The sequence below is a fragment of the Esox lucius genome, chromosome 14 (assembly GCF_011004845.1).
Source record: "Esox lucius isolate fEsoLuc1 chromosome 14, fEsoLuc1.pri, whole genome shotgun sequence".
Taxonomy (NCBI): domain Eukaryota; kingdom Metazoa; phylum Chordata; class Actinopteri; order Esociformes; family Esocidae; genus Esox; species Esox lucius.
This window is the reverse complement of record NC_047582.1, coordinates 15297397-15318275: the sequence shown is the minus strand read 5'-3', so window position 1 is coordinate 15318275 and position 20879 is coordinate 15297397. Positions and strand designations below refer to the sequence as shown.

General features: G+C 43.5%; 1 protein-coding gene across 10 annotated transcripts in view; it reads left to right on the top strand.

The window, feature by feature from the left end:
• Positions 1–18622, top strand: part of vav2 (vav 2 guanine nucleotide exchange factor) — a 168938-nt gene extending 150316 nt beyond the window's left edge. For 2 of the 10 annotated variants that reach the window (XM_010893925.4, XM_010893928.5), the window contains 21 exons: positions 3566–3665; positions 6225–6320; positions 7661–7729; positions 7937–8023; positions 10665–10753; positions 10864–10996; positions 11367–11381; positions 11658–11767; positions 11852–11953; positions 12921–13009; positions 13162–13175; positions 13939–13960; positions 14241–14368; positions 14619–14690; positions 14792–14856; positions 15034–15150; positions 15416–15503; positions 15601–15742; positions 16411–16500; positions 16849–17003; positions 17135–18622. In XM_010893925.4, coding sequence (XP_010892227.1) covers positions 3566–3665; positions 6225–6320; positions 7661–7729; positions 7937–8023; positions 10665–10753; positions 10864–10996; positions 11367–11381; positions 11658–11767; positions 11852–11953; positions 12921–13009; positions 13162–13175; positions 13939–13960; positions 14241–14368; positions 14619–14690; positions 14792–14856; positions 15034–15150; positions 15416–15503; positions 15601–15742; positions 16411–16500; positions 16849–17003; positions 17135–17182 — 1831 coding nt within the window. In that variant the 3' untranslated portion in view covers positions 17183–18622. The remainder of the gene's footprint in view (positions 1–3565; positions 3666–6224; positions 6321–7660; positions 7730–7936; positions 8024–10664; positions 10754–10863; positions 10997–11366; positions 11382–11657; positions 11768–11851; positions 11954–12920; positions 13010–13161; positions 13176–13938; positions 13961–14240; positions 14369–14618; positions 14691–14791; positions 14857–15033; positions 15151–15415; positions 15504–15600; positions 15743–16410; positions 16501–16848; positions 17004–17134) is intronic. The other 8 variants (XM_010893932.5, XM_010893927.4, XM_010893929.5 and 5 more) reach the window with 8 other exon arrangements.
• Positions 18623–20879: the final 2257 nt, after the last annotated feature.

Sequence of the window (20879 nt, the reverse complement as noted above, 5' to 3'; positions counted from 1 at the left end):
TGTGTGGGTGTTTGTGTGTAATCATCTCCTTTGTTTCCCTGGCTGTCTTTAGTAGGAGAACAAAGACAATGACTCTCCTTTAGTGGTGCTGAAAAAAAAAGAAAGGTTGTTATTAAAGGGGTCGGTAAGGATTAGCATTAACAGCGTTCCACGTCCTGTCTGCTGTGTCGGCGGCGGAGCGGCACTCCAGTGTCCCACGCTGAGCCTGTCACAGAGTGGGGAACACACAGCCCAGTCAGGATGGCCCCCGTTCACCTCATCTCCTTGTCCCTGTCCGTCAGCCCCACAGACTCGGGCCTTGCTTAGTAGCGTTTGAACGGTTGTGGAGGGGCTACAGGCAGCAGAGCCTTTGGGGGGCCAGCGTGCTTCCCCAGACACAGGCTACATGCTGGGAAGCCTCACCCAACCAGCTGAGCTCCTCTACCCTTTAGCTCTTTCTGTCTGTCTCTCTCTTAACTCCCTCTCATTAATACTCTGTGGCTCTCGCTCTCTCTTTAACTCTTTTTATTTCTTGTATATTTCTCCCGCTCTCTTTTTCTATCAGTCTGACTGTCGTCTTTGTATGTCTGACTCTGTCTTTCTTTCTCCTTTATATTGGTCTGTCTTTCATCTCTGTTGACCCTTTCTGCCATATCTAATTGTTCCCAGTCTGTCCAGGCTGTTGTATAACACATTGATGAGTATTCAAAACCTTACCTCGTCTCGGGGGTCTTTCGAATGTGCCCATAATAAATGTTTTCCTCCTCTGACCACAATATCACTTTCCCCACCTGTCATTCTACCTTAAACATTGGCCTCATATAATAACACCTTCAAGTTCAGTTAAATCCGTGTTATTAGCGCGTGCATTTGCCACATGTCCGTGGACTCTTAGTACGCTGCTGCCTGTTTCTGCCTGCTGCTCAATTTGCCTGCTTGCCTGGCTCATAATTGTGCGTAACCCCCATTCATCTTCATCATATGCCATCCTGAAGGATAAGAGCTGTCTCCTTGGCTGCTGATCAGGCTCTTGTTAGCCCCAGTCCAGGCTGTTTCTCTGGACAAGCCCCAGGCAAGGAGCTTCACAGCAGTGGGGTCTTTGCAGCTGCATCACTGGACAAGACCTCCAACCATCTAGTCATTACTGGGCTTTAAAGATGGAGGGAGCTGGCTGGCAGCCAGCCTCTGATGGGGATGTAGTTATTTTATGACTATCTAAAGAAATAGGATAAGTTTAGAGGCATAGGTAAGCATTGTTTTGTGCAATCTGCAGCTGCTTTTGTTAGTGGATTTGGACGTGTAAAAGGGCTTAGGGAATGAGATGTGAAAGTTATTACGAGTTTTGGATCCTAAGATAGCGCCTATAATCAAAGCAATCTGTTAGTGTTTTACTTCTTAACTTCCAGGTGAAGGGAAGACTTGGGATCTGTTCAAAATCTTAGTGAAGCACCATGCTAATTGAATCGCCAGAAGAACCCACCTAGTATGTGTTAAGAGATTTTCCGAGAGAGTGTGCTGTGCCTGTGTTTGGAGAAATCTCCCAGCTTCCTTCAGCGGGGCTCAGTCACCGTCCAGCATCTGTCACATGATTACACTTTAGATTAAGAGAGACTCTGCCAAAAGCATCAGCGGGGTTTGTCATGGCCAGTCATGCCAATGCCCTACTTTAAAGAGAGGGGGAGAGGGCGAGAGGGGGAGAGGGGGAGAAAGGAAGAAAAAAAACGGATGTGTCGCGTGTGGTGCCATCCTCTAGGCAAGCTGACTTTGAACTAGTTCCAAGATGAAGCGATCTGTGTCAGGGGCCCTTGTGAACATACATTTCATTTTTCTCACTGTCCTAAATGAACAAGTCCTCTGTCTAACATAATAGAAGTAATGAAAGCAACCTTCTAAAATAACTACCCTTCATTAGTGGACCTTAGTTATACCATCATTATGTATTGTGTAGAAGCATGTGCTCTTCAAAATATTGCACTGGGTATCATGTTAATGTTATTCATGACCATATTAATTTATATATTCATATATTCATTTCACATCAGCTCCCTATGGTGACCCACTGAACTGTTTTATATTGTAGTAATTCAGTTATAGTGTATCTAAGGCTATTAGAATGGATTAATCCTTCTTGTGTTAGACCCAATGGGTTATTGGGTCTAACACAATTGGCTAGAGTCAGACTTTTGATATGTTGATATGGTAGGAACATTATACTAGTACAGTAAGAAGAAGTGGATGATAGTGTAGGAACCCTGTACTAATAGAGTAAGAGAAATGTGTTGATGTTGTTGGATCCTTATATTAATACAGTAAGAGGAAGGTGATGATGCTGTACATTAGGAACTCTATAATTAATAAGGTAAGAGGAAGGTGATGATGTTGTACAGTAGGAACTCTATATATGAATACAGTAAGAGGAAGGTGATGATGTTGTACAGTAGGAACTCTATATATGAATACAGTAAGAGGAAGGTGATGATGTTGTACAGTAGGAACTCTATTTATGAATACAGTAAGAGGAAGGTGATGATGTTGTACAGTAGGAACTCTATATATGAATACAGTAAGAGGAAGGTGATGATGTTGTACAGTAGGAACTCTATATATGAATACAGTAAGAGGAAGGTGATGATGTTGTACAGTAGGAACTCTATAAATGAATACAGTAAGAGGAAGGTGATGATGTTGTACAGTAGGAACTCTATATATGAATACAGTAAGAGGAAGGTGATGATGTTGTACAGTAGGAACTCTATATATGAATACAGTAAGAGGAAGGTGATGATGTTGTACAGTAGGAACTCTATATATGAATACAATAAGAGGAAGGTGATGATGTTGTTCAGTAGGAACTCTATATATGAATACAGTAAGAGGAAGGTGATGATGTTGTTCAGTAGGAACTCTGTATATGAATACAGTAAGAGGAAAGTGATGATGTTTTTCAGTAGGAACTCTATATATGAATACAGCAAGAGAAAGGTGATGATGTTGTACAGTACAACAGAACTTGCCATTGTAAATCTAACTTCACTTTGAGTTCAGCTCACAAAACAACAGTTGGAAAACCTCCAACAAGTATTATAATCTCGATTATGTGTACAGGGTCTTTTTATTCAAGAGGCATATGCTCATTCACAGTGTAGCTAGCCATTTATTTTCATTATGGTTTCAAATGTATTCATTTTGGTTCACGTGCCAACTAAAGAGCCCTGGTACCATACAGTACGGTCATGAATATGTATACTGTTACAGGCCTAGTAGGAACTATATACTAATACTGGAGCAGTTTAAGTTTGTTCTTGTGATGGGGTTTTAATCAGTGTTTTCCCGGCTATCCTCACATTGTTCCAGTTAAGACAATAATCTAGTGGCACCTTTTGAAGCTACGGCCAATCCGAGGCAATTGATTGATTTGATGTGTTGCAGAGGTGTCACTGAGTTACACTGGCCTTCCACCCTTTTTAAACATATCTGTTCAACTTATGTTTGCCAGGCCTAGCGTGGGCCTAGCGTAGCGAGGGCCAAGTCTAACAGGCTGTAGTGAAAGCAAATGCTGCTAATGATTCAGTGTGTCCATACACAGGTTGTTGATCTACGGCCAGTACTGCAGCCATATGGAGAACGCCCAGAAGACACTGGATGAGCTCATAGCTACACGGGAGGATGTCAAGATGAAAGTAGAGGTACAGTAACAACACCTCACAAACAAACAAACAAACAATCTCACTCAGTCACACCCTCACAAACACACACACTCACCGTTGGCCATCCTTGGCATCCTTTTGTAATCTGCTCAACAGTGACAACCTGCCATGTTAGTCATTATGAGATTTGACTAGGATAGTTTGGCTTCCATCTAAAGCTACTGCACTTTAGTCAGAGAGAAGTCCTGCAGTGTAACATTTACTGAACGCGGAATTCACTGCTGGCAACCATGCTGTTGGGTAGTGCAATTCCGAATTGTTATCTCTGACCCAGTTCCAGCTGTATTACGCATTAAAGACAGACGGGTCCCTGAGTCCTGTCCCCAAGGCCTGATGTCTGGGGCTGTCCGAACACTGTGCTTTCACAGTGGGAAACCTGCCTTATGACCAATGGCTGTGTGTTACTGAAACATTGATTCAGTCATTATGTTTGGTTTTATGAACTTCATCAAGCGAGATACTAAGTGAATATTCTAACATACAAAATATTCTAATAGAATAAATCTCAATGTTTATAAAGAAATTCAGTTCCTGGTGTTAGCCGTTGGGTTGGGGAAAATGTGAGTGCATTAACATTAGTGGACCTGAAACGCAAGACACCATTTACTGCATTTATAATGCCAAAATCATGCTGTATTTGGGGTGCAATGTCTGAGTACAAGGCCATAGGGAAAAACATGGCTGTAAACCTGAAGTGTTCTGAGTTACAATCTTAGAAAACTCTAGGTTTACATTGGTAATTAGAAGGCTACTGTCCATAACCTAAATGTCTTTCATAATGTAGGTTTACATTGGTAGTTAGAAGGCTACTGTCCATAACCTTCTGTCTTTCATAATGTAGGTTCACATTGGTAGTTAGAAGGCTACTGTCCATAACATTCTGTCTTTCATAATGTAGGTTTACATTGGTAGTTAGAAGGCTACTGTCCATAACTCTCTGCCTTTCATAATGTAGGTTTACATTGGTAGTTAGAAGGCTAATGTCCATAACCTTCTGTCTTTCATAATGTAGGTTTACATTGGTAGTTAGAAGGCTAATGTCCATAACCTTCTGTCTTTCATAATGTAGTTTTACATTGGTAGTTAGAAGGCTAATGTCCATAACCTTCTGTCTTTCATAATGTAGTTTCACATTGGTAGTTAGAAGGCTACTGTCCATAACCTTCTGTCTTTCATAATGTAGGTTTACATTGGTAGTTAGAAGGCTACTGTCCATAACCTTCTGTCTTTCATAATGTAGGTTTACATTGGTAGTTAGAAGGCTACTGTCCATAACCTTCTGTCTTTCATAATGTAGGTTTACATTGGTAGTTATAAGGCTACTGTCCATAACTCTCTGCTTTTCATAATGTAGGTTTACATTGGTAGTTAGAAGGCTGCTGTCCATAACTCTCTACCTTTCATACATAGATGCCTCACTGGACCCAGTTTACAACTCTAAACTGTCCCAGTTCATAAAATGTATTTATGATCTGTTGACACTTTGTCGAGTTTTAGTCACAGCATTCTTTCCTTTTTAGCTGGCATTATTGATATTGTTATTGCTTTCAAATACAGTATTTAAACTTGACCTATGTTATAGGTTCCTGGCAGTGCATTAATTCAAAAGATGATTGGGAGCTATTTAATCAAGTGTATGTAATCAAGTGATTATTTGGGTTTTTTAAGATGATAGCGAAGGGTTGTTGATGATGAGTGTAGTTAATGATAGTCACAGCCTAGTTTCTGAGGATGAGGCTAGTTAAGAATAATAGTCAGGAGTAGTTTCTGATGATAATGGTAGTTAATGGTGATGGCGAAGGGTAGTTTCTGATTGTAATGTTAGTTAATGGTGTCAACAGGGGTAATTAGTGATGATAGGAGATGGTTTGCTCTCTGGTTAAGTGGCACATTATGGTATATTTGGTTGATATAGAAGGCCTGTAGATTGGGTCTGGGAGCTGTTGACGTGAAGATGAGGATTGTGTGTTGTCTGACACATAGGAACAGGGATTTGTAATTGGGGATAATGTTGTGGGATAACATACCTGCACACTTCTGATCCTCAAACGGCAAACACACACACCAAAGACAACGTGGCTTTTAGAGCAGATTAGAATCAGTTATCCCCTCAGGTGAGAGTGCGAGAGAGAGCGAGAGAGAGGGAGGGAGAGGGAGGGAGAGAGGGACTAAGGGAGGGACAGAGAGAACGAGAGTGTGAAAGGGGAAGACAAACTGAGAAAAGGAGGGAGATCATGCCTGATAACCTCAGTGAACAATGCCAGTCTGTTTTCTGTAGAGCAGGTTACCACTCACCATCTACTGGGTAATGATTGCTCATGGTCTTACTTCATTATAATCCAAAATGCATGGCTTGTTGTTAAACTTAACCCTTCACAATAACAGGGACATTATTATGGCTGATATTCAGAGAGCTTGATGAATGTGTTCTCTCTCAGACGGTGAACAAATGGCTTGGTGTACCTTACTGACTACTTTGACAGTTTGTTATAGTTATTGTATTTAGTATGTATTGTGAAATGAATGCTGTTGTTATAGGAATGCACTATGAAAGTACAAGAGGGCAAGTTTAAACTCCAGGACCTGCTGGTGGTGCCCATGCAGAGGGTGCTGAAGTACCACCTCCTACTCAAGGTAAATCACACTACAACATGTTCCAACCTATTACCCCTGTTTTGGCAGCAAGGACGCGTCAGGTTGATGAGCTAATGGAATGACTGGAAGCCTACAGGAACAGCTAACATTAATTAGTGCTCATGCTAACACTAATTGGCGAACTGCGTTCAGATACACATTAAAGCGGTAACCAGAAGTGTAACTGATTCTGGGGAAATAGATAAAGGGCCTGATTGCCAAAAATAACAATGTGACACATGGACGCTATTCTTTTACAAAAAAAAAAGGGTCATTCTTGAAGATAATGTGACACGTTTTCTTGCTGGAGCGGATGAGTGTGCTCAGTGTCTCATGTTAGGGGCGAATCTCACCAATCAGTATGCATTGTGGTGCCTTTCTCCACATGGCCAGTCCAGAACATAGAGACCCAAGGAAACCTTGTTCCAGGAACTCTCCCTTAGTGTTCATGTATAAAACAAGCTGGTCAGGCTGACTCATTCCAGACATGATTAATTAACCAGTCAAGTGAATCTTGAATGAGGTGGGTTAGATAAGGATGGAATGGAGAGAGGAGAGGTGGGCCAGGTTCCTGACAGGTGATTATGGGTGGGCGGGTGGGGAAAGGAGGGGTGAGCTTCAAGGCAGACTGAATGACTCTGACTGTCTGCATGGTATGGATGAGAAACTGGGTTCAAATCACGAATGCTGTAATCATATTACACACGGCCCATTTCACATCTTCCCGAAGCTTTGTGGTTAACAATTAATACGCGGCGGCCCTGAGGCGTTCCACTGACAGGCTGGGTGCATGTGTGTTTAAGCCTAAGGGCACATTTTTTATTCATGTACTCAGTGGTGTAGGTTCCACTGTGATTAAGCCATATCTGGTCTTTGTCATAAGTACACAGTTACATTACAGCTTATTTACAGTGTCTCAGTGGAGCAGCCAGCAGGTCACGACTGTCCAACAGCCACTGATCATACGCATTCCAACCACATTATACTCCCTCCCACGTTACCAGGCCACCCCCACCCCCTGGTCCTCAGAACCGTTGAAGCATTTATGAAGTCCACCTGGACGAGGCAGTTGGAGCATCACATTAATCACAGATTTTGCAGAGAAAATTGGTAACCAACTGGCCTAAACTAATCCCTAACCTCACAGTTGTGTCTGTCTCTTTTTGAAGGCGCGTATTTTCACTATTCGCCGGGTTTTACTCAGAGACACATTTTTCAGTTTCTAAGTAAGGCTGTCGTACTGAGTTATGGGAATGTCTTGCTGATGGTCTGATGTGTGTGCATGCCTGCATTGTGGCGAGTTGTGTGCTCTGCTGATGGAAGGTAACGTTCTCTTGCAGGAGCTGGTGAGTCATTCAGCTGACCGACCTGAGAGACAGCAGCTAAAGGAGGCTTTGGAGGCGATGCAGGTGTGTGTTTGTGTGTATTTTTTTTTGGGGGGGGGTGTAATTTCAGGATATAAACATCAACCATTGTTTCTTTTTTTATTTAGAAGAATGCTTGGTAGCATGGCTAAATTTTATGTTTTATCTGGACACCCAATATACTGTACACAGAATTAAAATAGATGTAATTTAGAGACAAAAACATTGTACTGTATTTCAATCTCTCTGAAGGATCTGGCTATGTACATCAACGAAGTGAAAAGAGACAACGAAACCTTGAAGAAGATTAGTGAATTTCAGAACTCAATCGAGAACCTTGTAAGTAACTTTGTTGTAAACTATTTTGCAAGCAGTAACAATATGTTTTTTATTGCAACCATTTATACAGCTCCGGAAACAATTAAGAGACCGTAGCACCTTTTTCTTTCTTTCCCAGAAAAGTTGAAAAGGATGGTTTTGAGTGAGGAACAGAAGGTTTAAAATAAAGAGACCACTGCAAATTTAACGTTTCTGTTCCTCAGTCAAAACTTTCCTTTTCAACTTTTTTGGAAAGGAAAGAAAATGGTGCATCGGTCTCTTAATTTTTCCAGAGCTGAATATGGGGGAGGTATTGAGAATCAAATAGTAATTGCCCTTCCCTTTGGCCCTGATACACTTCTCTCTGGACAGCCTGGAACAAAACAGTCCTCTCTTTTTCTTTTTTCTCCCTTATTTCTCAGATTATCCTACCTCTCTTCTGCCTGTCCCACTCATTTGCAATTATCCTGTCTCTCTCTCTAAATCATTTATTCCTAGCCAATGTGCATTAACTCTTGTTACTTGCTCTTTGGGGTTTAAGCCTGGGTATTTGTAAATGTACTTTGTGACTGCTGCTGATGTATAAAGGGCTTTAGAAAATAAATGTGATGATTGATTCTTCCGGAGTAAGGTCTCCTAAAATCTCAAATTCTTTCTGTCTCTCTGTTTCTGTTCGAAAACTGAGGTTGGAGGTAGAGTTCAAGTTGGCTTGTAATGACCTTGTATGTGCTGTCGATGAAGCATTAGGAAAAGATTAACATAAGCTGCTACTGTAGTTGTACTGCCTGTCTTGTCAGTCTGTCTTTTATTTGGACTGAGGTAATAGAGTCATGAAGTCATCATATGCTGCAGAATGATGACACACACATTTTCCATTTGGACAACTGAATGTTTAATGAATCATTAATTTGTTAAATACCTGAAGATGTTGCAGTTTTGAAGAAAATGTCCTGCATATTACATATTTTGTGATGGGTTATGCCATGTTCATATGCTACTTAAGCAGAGAAGTCTCTCACATTTATTGCGCCTGAGTACGTTTTGGTTGGGTGGCTGCCTGCCCAAATAATAATTGTCTGTGAGGCCCCCATGGTGGCTGGGTCCCCATGTAGTCTACGTGCCCATCAGTAAAAAGGTCTACGTGCCCATCAGTAAAAAGGTCTACGTGCCCATCAGTAAAAAGGTCTACATGCCCATCAGTAAAAAGGTCTACATGCCCATCAGTAAAAAGGTCTACGTGCCCATCAGTAAAAAGGTCTACGTGCCCATCAGTAAAAAGTTCTACGTGCCCATCAGTAAAAAGGTCTACGTGCCCATCAGTAAAAAGGTCTACGTGCCCATCAGTAAAAAGGTCTACGTGCCCATCAGTAAAAAGGTCTACGTGCCCATCAGTAAATAGGTCTTCGTGCCCATCAGTAAAAAGGTCTATGTGCCCATCAGTAAAAATTCTACATGCCCATCAGTAAAAAGGTCTTCGTGCCCATCAGTAAAAAGGTCTACGTGCCCATCAGTAAAAAGGTCTATGTGCCCATCAGTAAAAAGGTCTACGTGCCCATCAGTAAAAAGGTCTACGTGCCCATCAGTAAAAAGGTCTACGTGCCCATCAGTAAAAAGGCCCTGATTGACACTGAAACTCAGACTGAGACCAAGTGTTAGTTACAGATTGATGCATACATATGATTATCATTGGGGTTGGATTGAAAAGACAAGAAGGTTGATCAAGATTTTCCAAACAGAATGTTCTATTAATGCAATAAGGTGATAAATGGAACTCCACCAAAACAGTCGAAACGCCTTAAGAAAGATGCCTTTGGGAAGTGATTGTGAGTCTAACCTAATTATTGCCCCCAGCAAAATTACACTACATTTAGGAAATCGTTTGGAGGTGAATATATTGAGAAATTTTACTATTTCGTTTGTATGGATGTCAACCCCAACTTATTTTTGACAGCCAGCTTTGTTTGCTGCGTTGGTGTAGGGATTGGAATTTGAAAACAACAGATTACAACTCTACCTGGGTGATTTCATCCCAACACTCTTGAGTTCACTCTACCAGTTGTAAGTAGTTGTTCGCTGACTAATCCAATGAAGGGGATAGGAGACACTGCTTGGGGAGAAGGATGGCTCATGGGGCTCTATACTAAGTGCATCCAAGCATTTTCATTGAAACTTACTCTGTTCAAGACCTAATCCTTCAGCTTATTTTGACCTCATGGAACAACCAGGGTTTAAACCAAACTGTTAAAAGAGACAAGGTCCTTGTCCGTCTAAATAGAGAATATGTTTATAAGAAATGTATGTAAAGCTTAGATATAAATGGGTGGGACAAGGGTAACACTTTTCTTTTTCCTCCAGGGCATGAGATGAGGTGATTTACACCCCATTGACTACTTTTTGCTTATTGCCAAATTAATAAATTAGTCCTGTAGCAAGAAATACCATATCACAGGTCACTAACTTTCTACCTGAGACTCTGGGACATTGGTCTGAATGGGACAGTGTGTTGAGCCCTTCCTGTTGCTTTGAATATATTTTACATGGTTCAGCAAACACAATTCCTTGTGGAGGTTAGTACTACTTTTAGTACGACCACATATCTATCACTGAGACCCCCAGAGAAGTACAGCATTAGATTAACTCTGGCATCTGTTTGGGGCCCAAGCAGCAGGTCAAACTGGAGGAGTATGGGAGACCCAAGATAGATGGAGAGCTGAAGGTGTCGTCCATAGTCAACCGAACAAAACAGGACCGGTGAGTAGTCAAGTATCACTATGAAAGTCAGACTTTACTCAATGTGTGTTACTTAAACATGGTGAATGTTTTCTAAAGCTCTAATTGGTGCACATTTTTCTGTCTCCAAGGTACATATTTCTGTTTGATAAAGTGGTGATTGTGTGCAAGCGGAAAGGCTACAGTTATGAACTTAAAGAGATAATTGAGTTGCAATCGTACAAAATGTCTGACGACCCCATGAACAACAGGGACATGAAGAAGGTACGTAGCAGCTATGACCACTTTAGAACAGAGGATGAACAATTTCCTCTAAGACCCTGCTGACACACTCAGCCTAGGTTATGCAATCTCTTACCAATCATTACAAATCCTTGAGGTAGAACTGCAGTGATGTTAATTTCAGATAGGCGAGCTCCTGTGTAATTCATTGAAGTGCCTGTCAGACCTGTATGCTCTGTGTCAGCCTATACTCTGATGAACATGTAAATGCAATGAATGCCATTTACAATACTGCCACATGCAATTCCCACCAATCTAACTGTTCTTTTTTAATCTTTGGAATCTGCATGTGTGGTCGTGTGCACGTTTAACTGGGTCTTCTCTGGTGTGTTTTTCTTTGCATGCTTGCCAGTCGAGTGGAAAAATGGTAAGCCGAAGCAACCCCTTGACTCCTTTTCTCCTAGCAGCTTACGGTGTGTTGGGCGTCACGCCTGCATGTGTCCCCACTGGCTGTGTGGTTTTCTTAAGTGTTAGTAACATGCGTGGCCAAGCATGGATAGCATCTATTGGTTCGCTCCAATGGGAATGTGTAGGCTAGAGGAAGTACAATTTATTAATACAACTTGTGCTTGGTCTGTTCCCACCATCCTGGTCTCATTCTTCCCCCTCAACCGTCTCTTCCTGGTTAACCCGTGTTCTGCAGTGGTCCTACGGCTTCTACCTGATCCACCTGCAAGGCAAGCAGGGTTTCCAGTTTTTCTGTAAAACAGAGGAAACCAAGAGGAAATGGATGGAGCAGTTTGATATGGCCATGTAAGTAATTGTCTGCAGCCGCATTCCTTTCTGACGAATCAGATCCCTTTCATTTAAACTCCCTGTTCCCCTCCAAACCCAAAGGTCAAACATCAAGCCGGACAAAGCCACGGCCAATCAGCACAACTTCCAGATGCACACGTTTGAGAAGAACACCAACTGCCGCGCCTGCAAGATGCTTCTGAGGTGAGCCTTCTGACCAGCTGCAGGGCCATGTTCTGTCCCCCCGTGGGCCTGTAGCATTACACAGTTTGGGCGGCCTTCTCACATCAGCGGGAAACATTACCGGTATGTTTTCGGTTCAGTCTTATGAACATTACCGGAATGTTTTCAGTTCAGTCTTATGAACATTACCGGTATGTTTTAGGTTCAGTCGTATGAAACATTATTAGCATGTTTTCGGTTCAGTCTAATGAACTCCTGGAGTGACAACTCAGTCAGCCGTCGAGATTGTTTGATTTGACTGACGGCTTAAACGGCCTTGCGCAAACTCCCGAAGCCGACCGTTGAACTACGTCTGCGTGTCTGGGCTGCGCTAAAACTCAGCTAACACCATCTTTGCTAGTGAACTCTTCTGACCTCTATTACGGTGGCTGCCTTGATGGCTTGGCTCATTTGATGCAGTGTTGACCCAGAACCAAATGGCTGCGGTGCTGACCTAAATTCCCTCCCCATGCTATGGAAGGGACCGGTTTGTGGCACCTGCTAGCTGCTAAGTGTTAATTACATTTGTCGCCAAAGTGTATTAGCCTGTGATTTATGGTGCTGGCTAATGGACACGGCAGCGTATAGGCATAACTACATTGTGTAGTACATAAAAAGCAATCCAATTTATTGTTTGTCATGGTTAAAGAGTGCTTACAATGGGTGTAGTACCTAAACATAGAATGTATGGCTATTTAGGTGGGCTTTATTTAACACAAATAGCCTACACAGTAAAGGTTGGCCAGGCGGCACCAGGCGCATGAAAGCAAGCAGAGAAACATTGTAATGGAGTGACACCAGCTCAGAACGGCACAGTATAGTATGTGTTAAGTCATGTTTTTTTGTATTCTCCCTACATGTAGCTTCTGTCTAAGCTGGTCAGGGTTGCGTGTGGTCGTCCTGTCCACGTGCGTGCCCTCACGTCCCTGTGTATCTGTGTCTCTCCCAGGGGGATCTTCTACCAGGGCTACTTCTGTTCCCGCTGTGGGACTGGAGCACACAAAGAGTGCCTGGAATGCATCACCATCTGTAAAATCAGTAGGTTAACTTTTACTCAATGGTAGCATACATCACAGTGGGAAGGCACGCTGGTCAGCGTATCGTATTTCCGAATATACTATGGACCATTCATAACCAGTGAGGCGTAGCATCCAGTTGACCTTGTCCCTTTCCCTTTTTTCCTTTTTCAGATCCACTCGATGCGGTGAGTGTTTCCACTTTCTCAGACATTCAGCTTTGGGACCTTTTGAAGAATGAAATCAAAATCAATGTATTTATAAAGCCCTTTTTACATCAGCAGTTGTCACAAAGTGCTTTTACAAAACACCCGGCCTTAAACCCCAACTAGCAAACAACAGTAGTGTTGAATTTCAGTGGCTAGGAAAAACTCCCACAATTTAGGAAGAGGACCCATGCTCAGAGGGGTGACCAGTCCTCTTCTGGCTGTGCCGGGTGAACATATTAAGAGTACAATTGTACTAATTAATAAATGCATGTGGGCTGAGTCCAGAGTCTATTTAAACTTAGTCCAGGTTGGAAGGACAGGGACAACACGGGGGAGGGGTCAGCACAGTGGCAGCAGAAATCGTCAGGTATCGTCTTGATCTGCAACACAACCAGGAGGACTTTGGACAGGGACAGCAACAGGTCTTTCAAGCCAGGTACTTCGCAGGTGTGGGCCAGGACCTAATGTCCTCCTAAGTTCAAAACGGGAGGAGACTGGGAAAATTCAGAATATGCATTCCTCATATCAACAAGGATTTATAGCGGAGAAGGAGAACTTAGTGGAGAAGGAGAACTGACCCTACTCCCCCAGCACAATAATATAGCAGCGTAAGAGCTTGGGATACAAATCTATTGTTTTGGCTGTTTATTCTCATACATACGTGTTGTAATCTGTATCTCTTCTTTGGCGCTTCCTTCGAGCTCCATTGTCTTGACTTTTGTGTTTGTCTTTCCTCTGACAGGACCCTGGACTCCTGTCATCAGGTAGGGATGCTCTTCTTACAGGAAATCAAATAGCACAGTGTAAACACGTTAGTCATTCAGGATTCAACACAATGTGAACCGAGGAGACTTTAACACACGATTGCTCTCAAGCCCTCAAACTTCCTTGAGGTTGGTTGAAATGTGTAGCTAAAGCTCTCTGCTGCCACCTAGTGGAAGACTACAATACAAGCGTGTGTTGTTGTTAACAACGCCGTGTGGTCTTAATAACTCAAGTTTTCAGTTTTTCTAAATGTATGGATTTTTTTTGTCCTGACTTCAGGCCCTAAGATGGTGGCTGTAAGAAATTATCATGGGACACCAGTTCCTCCAGGCAAGCCTCCTCTCTCCTTTCAGACTGGGGACTTCATCGAGCTACTGAAGGGGGAACCTGACACCACCTGGTGGGAGGTAAAAACACTCCTTTCTCCATAAACATTGACCATAGGTTGTCCACTACAATAGTAGCCTCGGACAACCAAGCCTGATTCAACTTAACATTAAGCCTTAATGTGTTGAATCAGGGGCAGTTAGCCAGTGGTTGTTGGGGTTAAGGGTGAAAACTGCACTAAGACACTGAGGGATATGCAGAAATATCCCTGTAACAGTTCCCTAGCACCAGCGTTGATGTGTATGGATGGCTGTTGTGTCTTTCTCCCAGGGGAAGCTTATTCAAACCCAAAAGAGTGGCTTCTTTCCTAATAACTGTGTAAAGCCCTGTCTGGATCCCAAGGTACACATCCATTCACTGACATAGGATTCTACTGTATTTCTAACACATCTGATGCTGGTTATGATCCTACTGTATTTCTAACATCTCTTATGTAACCACAGCCTTTGTTCCAGTCCTTCCCCAGCCGTCAGTCGTCAAGGGAAACAGACTACTATGGATACCCGTGGTATGACCTTTCTCCTGGGTTACTATTAGACACCCTTCAAAGAATGTGTGATATTGCTTCGATTTTTCTCCAGTGAAAACAATAAGCCTGTGGGACGACTATGCGAGGACAGCGCAGCAGGATGTGTACCTTCTAAAATCTAACAGTGACCCGTGTTCCCCGCCAACGTCCCGTTAGGTTCGCTGGCAACATGGAGCGGACCCAGGCTGACAACCTGCTGAAGTCCCACAGCAGTGGAACATACCTGATCAGAGAGAGGACCGCTGAGGCGGAGAGGTTCGCCATCAGCATCAAGTAAGTGTTCACCCGGCACGGTGAAATCCCAGGAGGCCTTTCTTTATCCGGGACGCCAACAGGCCTCCGTTCCTGGGCGTACTCGGCAGTGATAATATTGAAATGATTTTATATTCAAATGACTTCATATTCAAACGGCTATTGTGCATTACCGGGAGGGTTGTTATGCAAAGGGGTCTGCCAGTTGAATGAGCTACTGTCGGCTGAGCACATTTCCTTCCCCGTAATTCCTGTGTAGTCACGCCAGGTTTTCCCTCCCCAACAGGTTCAATGATGAAGTGAAGCACATTAAAGTCATTGAGAAAGACAGCTGGATTCACATTACAGAGGCTAAGAAATTTGAGAGTCTACTGGTAAGAGAGCTTAAATCAATCAGTTCCATACCGTTTGTAATGCTTGCATTATCGGTGAATGACCTATCACCTCTGTCTCTGGTGTTCTGTCTGACAGGAGCTGGTGGAGTATTATCAGTCTCATTCGCTGAAGGAGAGTTTCAAGCTGCTAGATACGACGTTACGATATCCCTACAAATCCAGAGACCGGGGTCCAGCGTCGCGGGCCAGCACTCGATCACCAGGTGAGCCCATCCCTGGTGAGCCTCCCTAATCTTCTACCGCCTGTTAACACGGCAGATGGACACGTGGTAGGCATTTCTGTTAACGGAAAACCCATGCTTACATGCAGGCTTAACTGTAGGGCACAGTGAACTGACGGGGCCAGGCTGTTGGTCGGTTTCTCCTCCCAGAACAGGAGACGCCAGGCCAGTCACCTTCTAGGGCTCAGCCTGAGAGGAGGTCTGGGCTGGGCTGGGGCTACTGCCAGCTTGACCTGGACTGGCTGGCTGACTAGCTGATTGGTCCCTGTTGAACCACCTCCATCATTTAATGTATAATACATGATTGGGTCTCTTTCTCTGTCCAACCTTCCAGACTGGGTGGCCTTTTGTTTTCTCCCTTCCCCGCCAAGCCCAACTGGCACCAGCCAATGTTTTTCTCTCCATTTTTCTGGTCGGTGAGAGGAAATGGCTAGATATAATGGGGGGCTGTTGATCTGAGCGTTTGCAGTAATAATGTGTGAGGCACGGCCATTTAATAGTATGGATTGTGTGCTCTTCTCATGATTTAGGCCTGTTTTTCCACTTAAGCCACCTTGATCTCTTGTAAGCCTGCGCATGCTCCCTAATGAGTTACCTTTCTTTCTTTTCTCCTCCTTTCTTTTTTTCTCTTTCTTTCGTCTCTATTTTTTCTTTTCTTGTCTCAGCACCCATTGGCGCTTCCTACAACTTCTCCTTCCTCAGTCCTCAGGGTCTCAACTTCTCCTCCTCTCAGAGCTCAGCCCCCTTCTGGTCAGGTACTATTTTATCCCTTTTCTTCACATCTCCTGCCCTTAGTCCTTTAGCAAGCTACGTCTACAGTCACACCCCCTTTCACCCCACATTCTCTTTTAACTCTTGAAGCTTTTCATGTCTTTCGTTGAGTCATCACTCGCAGTTCAATATGTGGAGCACTGAATCAACAGCTTTCCTTAGAAAGAATCCATATCCATATCAGTAACACGCAAACCACTCCCCCGTTGCACATATCCACCACTGCCTGGACATGTCGTGGACCCATCCAGGTTCCGGCAGTGACCTGCGGACCACCCCTGTGTCCAGCCATTGTTCTGCACTGTTATCCATCTCTGGTGTCGTTATTGCAGTGTTCACGCCTCGGGTGGTCAGCACGGCGGTGGCCAGGTATAACTTTGCAGCGCGGGACATGAGGGAGCTGTCACTCAGAGAAGGGGACATCGTCAAGATCTACAGCAAGATTGGAGGAGATCAGGGCTGGTGGAAAGGAGAGGCCAACGGCAGGGTGGGTCACAGTGCATGTAGGAGGGACCGGATGTTCCAGTTCCAAGGTTGTCGCTACGGTATCGCTTTTGTTGCTGTACAGGTCAGAGAGCAAATTAACAGTCTTTTTGATTTGTGTGTCTGACATTTTAGATTGGCTGGTTTCCCTCCACATACGTGGATGAAGAAGGAGTTCAGTAAGGCTCTGATGTCACCACGTCTCCTGTCCAATCACTTCAAACCTCGCTCCACAGTTCTCAGAGAGGACTAGTTGGTTTCCAGGGAAACACCATGTCGAATACTTTTTGCTGGATACTGATTTTGCAGTGAACAACCTTTCTACTCCAGTTTTCTTCCTACCGTGTATCCATCGGCTTTGCTTGTGTGTTTTTTTTTCAGATCTTGTCCTGTTTGATCTCTGTGAGGAAAAACTGGATTCCAGTCGGTCTGCATCTAGTTATTCTAACAGGGCTGACACGAACTGAAGAAATATTGAGAATATTGAGATATTGCTGAGGCCCAAAATACTTTACACAGAGACTGAGGTCTCTATAGATTTATTACATGGATAGACTCCTCCTTTGTTGCAGGTCTATGGGAGGGGGTAATATAATGTATAGATAATTTATTTAACAGATGTCCTAACCATTATTGTGCGATGTTGATATTAGCAACACAGCAGAGAAAAAAATATGAAGAAAAAGACCGGTTTGTGTCTCTTTGCTGGAAGATTTTGCCTTAGTTGTCATGGTGATGCCTTGCCTGCATTCAGCAGAGGAGGAAGTAGATGCCCCAGGATTACTTTGTCTTGCAGACACAGTCCCACTCACCCCACCAGTACAACAGTATGGTGCCTTTGAACTGTGGTCGATGCTCACAGGATTGGCCAACCATTGTCCACGGACCATCGCAAGCTTAAGGTCCAGCTCGAACCATCCAGTCTCGACCGCAGACCTGACTGTGGATCTAGATGAAGCAGGGAGGGGGGAATTTGGACAGAGCTTAAATCCTTAGTCTGCTACATGACCGAAGCAAGAAGGTTGGTTTAATATTTGAAGCCCCTTGCCAACCCGAAGACAGGCAAACAGTGACCCTTGGAAGCCTTGCACTGGAGTTGGGGGGAATGTCCCTGTTGCGGCCAAAAAGAGCCCACCATGGGTCATAAAGGCAGCAGGAATGAGTGTACAGATAGTTGGTTCACATCAGTCTCAGCACTTTAAGTCCATGAGTAGCCTGCTCATAATCAACAGGATGCAAAAAGGGAAACTTTCAGTCAGTCCAACACCCACCTAATGCACTGAAATTCTATCTTGGTGTTTAAAATGTTCTTGTTAATTCTTTTTTGTTTTTCGTTTTGCACAAGACCAACCTTTACTTGCTGAAAACTGGACCAACCTTAATTATTTGAAAGCCAAATGCAACCTCTTTTTATTAATGTCCGCATGAAACCAACCCAGACGTTTTTATTATGACTTTGTTTGTACCTTGCCTTATTTACAGATAGACACGTGGTGCTGGGTTTTTAAATCTCTTGGGAAAATTGTCCGAATTTTTATTTTTGTTGCTGTGATGACTGGTGATGTAATATGGCAGCTCCAAGAATTACTCAGAAAATGTCAACATCTCGATGATGACCTACCCGAAAAGGATATGATGTCACAATATCTACTTATTGTATGCAATCACACATTTTCCCTCCAAGGAAAACAGTACACCAGATTGCATGAAGCCTACAGCGCAGAAACCACCCTGGATCACTGACTTCCTGACCACACCCATTTGATCATAAGGATGGAGATAAAGATTGCTGCCCCTAAACTCTGGCTCAGTATTCATCCCAGGTCCGTCGTCAACCCCACATTAATCTACTGACCAGAATGATTGAAAGAATGCCCTTAGCTGACAGACTGATGTATAGTACTGCAGGTTTCTGAACATATGGGATGGTGATGTGGGGATTCCAAAGGCTCAATACTCCCCAACACAAATCCCTCCTAGGATGGAGGAGTGGATTTTGGGGGGGACTTGTGTTGACTAAGGGTGGGGGAACTATTTGCTGTTTGTATAGAGGAGAAAACCCATTGCATGTGGTAATAGATATTTCAACTCCTGTCACTACATTCTCAAAAAATGACTTAATCGTGTACATTTTTTGAATGGTCGAATATTTCTGAAATAAGGTCTATCATGAAATAAATATTTCTCTTTTTGCCTACGTTTGATGTTTGTGTTTCTACTTATGGAATTGCTTTGTTGTGCTTGGTACATCTAGGCGTACACTGAACAAAAATATAAACACAACATGCAACAATTTCAAAGACGCAAACTGAAATGTATTGGGCCCTAACCTATGGATTTAACATGAATACAAATATACATCCACTGGTCACAGACACAATCGATCCAGAGCATCCCAAACGTCTTCAATGGTGACATGTCTGAAAAGTGTGCAGAACATGGAAATTCTGGGGGATTTTTAGGTTACAGGAATCGTGTTCAGACGTTGGCAGCACTAGGCCAGGGCCAGACAGAAAAATCACGTGTGTTTTGATAATCCTTTTTTGCGCTACCTATGTGCTTGGTGAGTCACCAAGCCGGAATCGCTGCACTGTGTTGCTGAAACAAGCACGACCTTCTCTTGAATAGACGTACTGCCGAATTAATTAAAACGTTACTGTCCATAGCATCTGTGTAATGACCACACTCTTTCGGCTTCTTGATATGTCATGTGGATGGAGTATTTTGGCAGCTGATAAAGCCTCACTAACAGGGACATAAACGTGCATATGAAACATGGTGAACAACACTTTACATGTTGCGTCCATATTTCTTTCCAGTGTAATTGGACGTTTGGGAATTCAGAGGAAATGTGGATGTCTTATGTTGTGGGTGATGGTGTAATGTGGATGTTTTATACGCTCCGTGTTGTGGGTGATGGTGTAATGTGGATGTCTTATACGCTCCGTGTTGTGGGTGATGGTGTAATGTGGATGTCTTATACGCTCCGTGTTGTGGGTGATGGTGTAATGTGGATGTCTTATATGCTCCGTGTTGTGGGTGATGGTGTAATGTGGATGTCTTATACGCTCCGTGTTGTGGGTGATGGTGTAATGTGGATGTCTTATACGCTCCGTGTTGTGGGTGATGGTGTAATGTGGATGTCTTATACGCTCCGTGTTGTGGGTGATGGTGTAATGTGGATGTCTTATACGCTCCGTGTTGTGGGTGATGGTGTAATGTGGATGTCTTATAAGCTCCGTGTTGTGGGTGATGGTGTAATGTGGATGTCTTATACGCTCTGTGTTGTGGGTGATGGTGTAATGTGGATGTCTTATAAGCTCCGTGTTGTGGGTGATGGTGTAATGTGGATGTCTTATACGCTCCGTGTTGTGGGTGATGGTGTAATGTGGATGTCTTATACGCTCCGTGTTGTGGGTGATGGTGTAATGTGGATGTCTTATACGCTCTGTGTTGTGGGTGATGGTGTAATGTGGATGTCTTATACGCTCCGTGTTGTGGGTGATGGTGTAATGTGGATGTCTTATACGCTCCGTGTTGTGGGTGATGGTGTAATGTGGATGTCTTATAAGCTCCGTGTTGTGGGTGATGGTGTAATGTGGATGTCTTATACGCTCCGTGTTTTGGGTGACGGTGTAATGTGGATGTCTTATACGCACCATGTTGTGGGTGATGGTGTAATGTGGATATCTTATATGCTCCGTGTTGTGGGTGATGGTGTAATGTGGATGTCTTATATGCTCCGTGTTGTGGGTGATGTTGGTGAAACAGCTGTGAGCATTTTGAAGGTATGAATACAACATCTGGGCTGGTTATACAGCAATGTTCTTTACACTGCCTTGTGATGCAGTGTCAATCAGCTACGGAGACTGAGCATAAT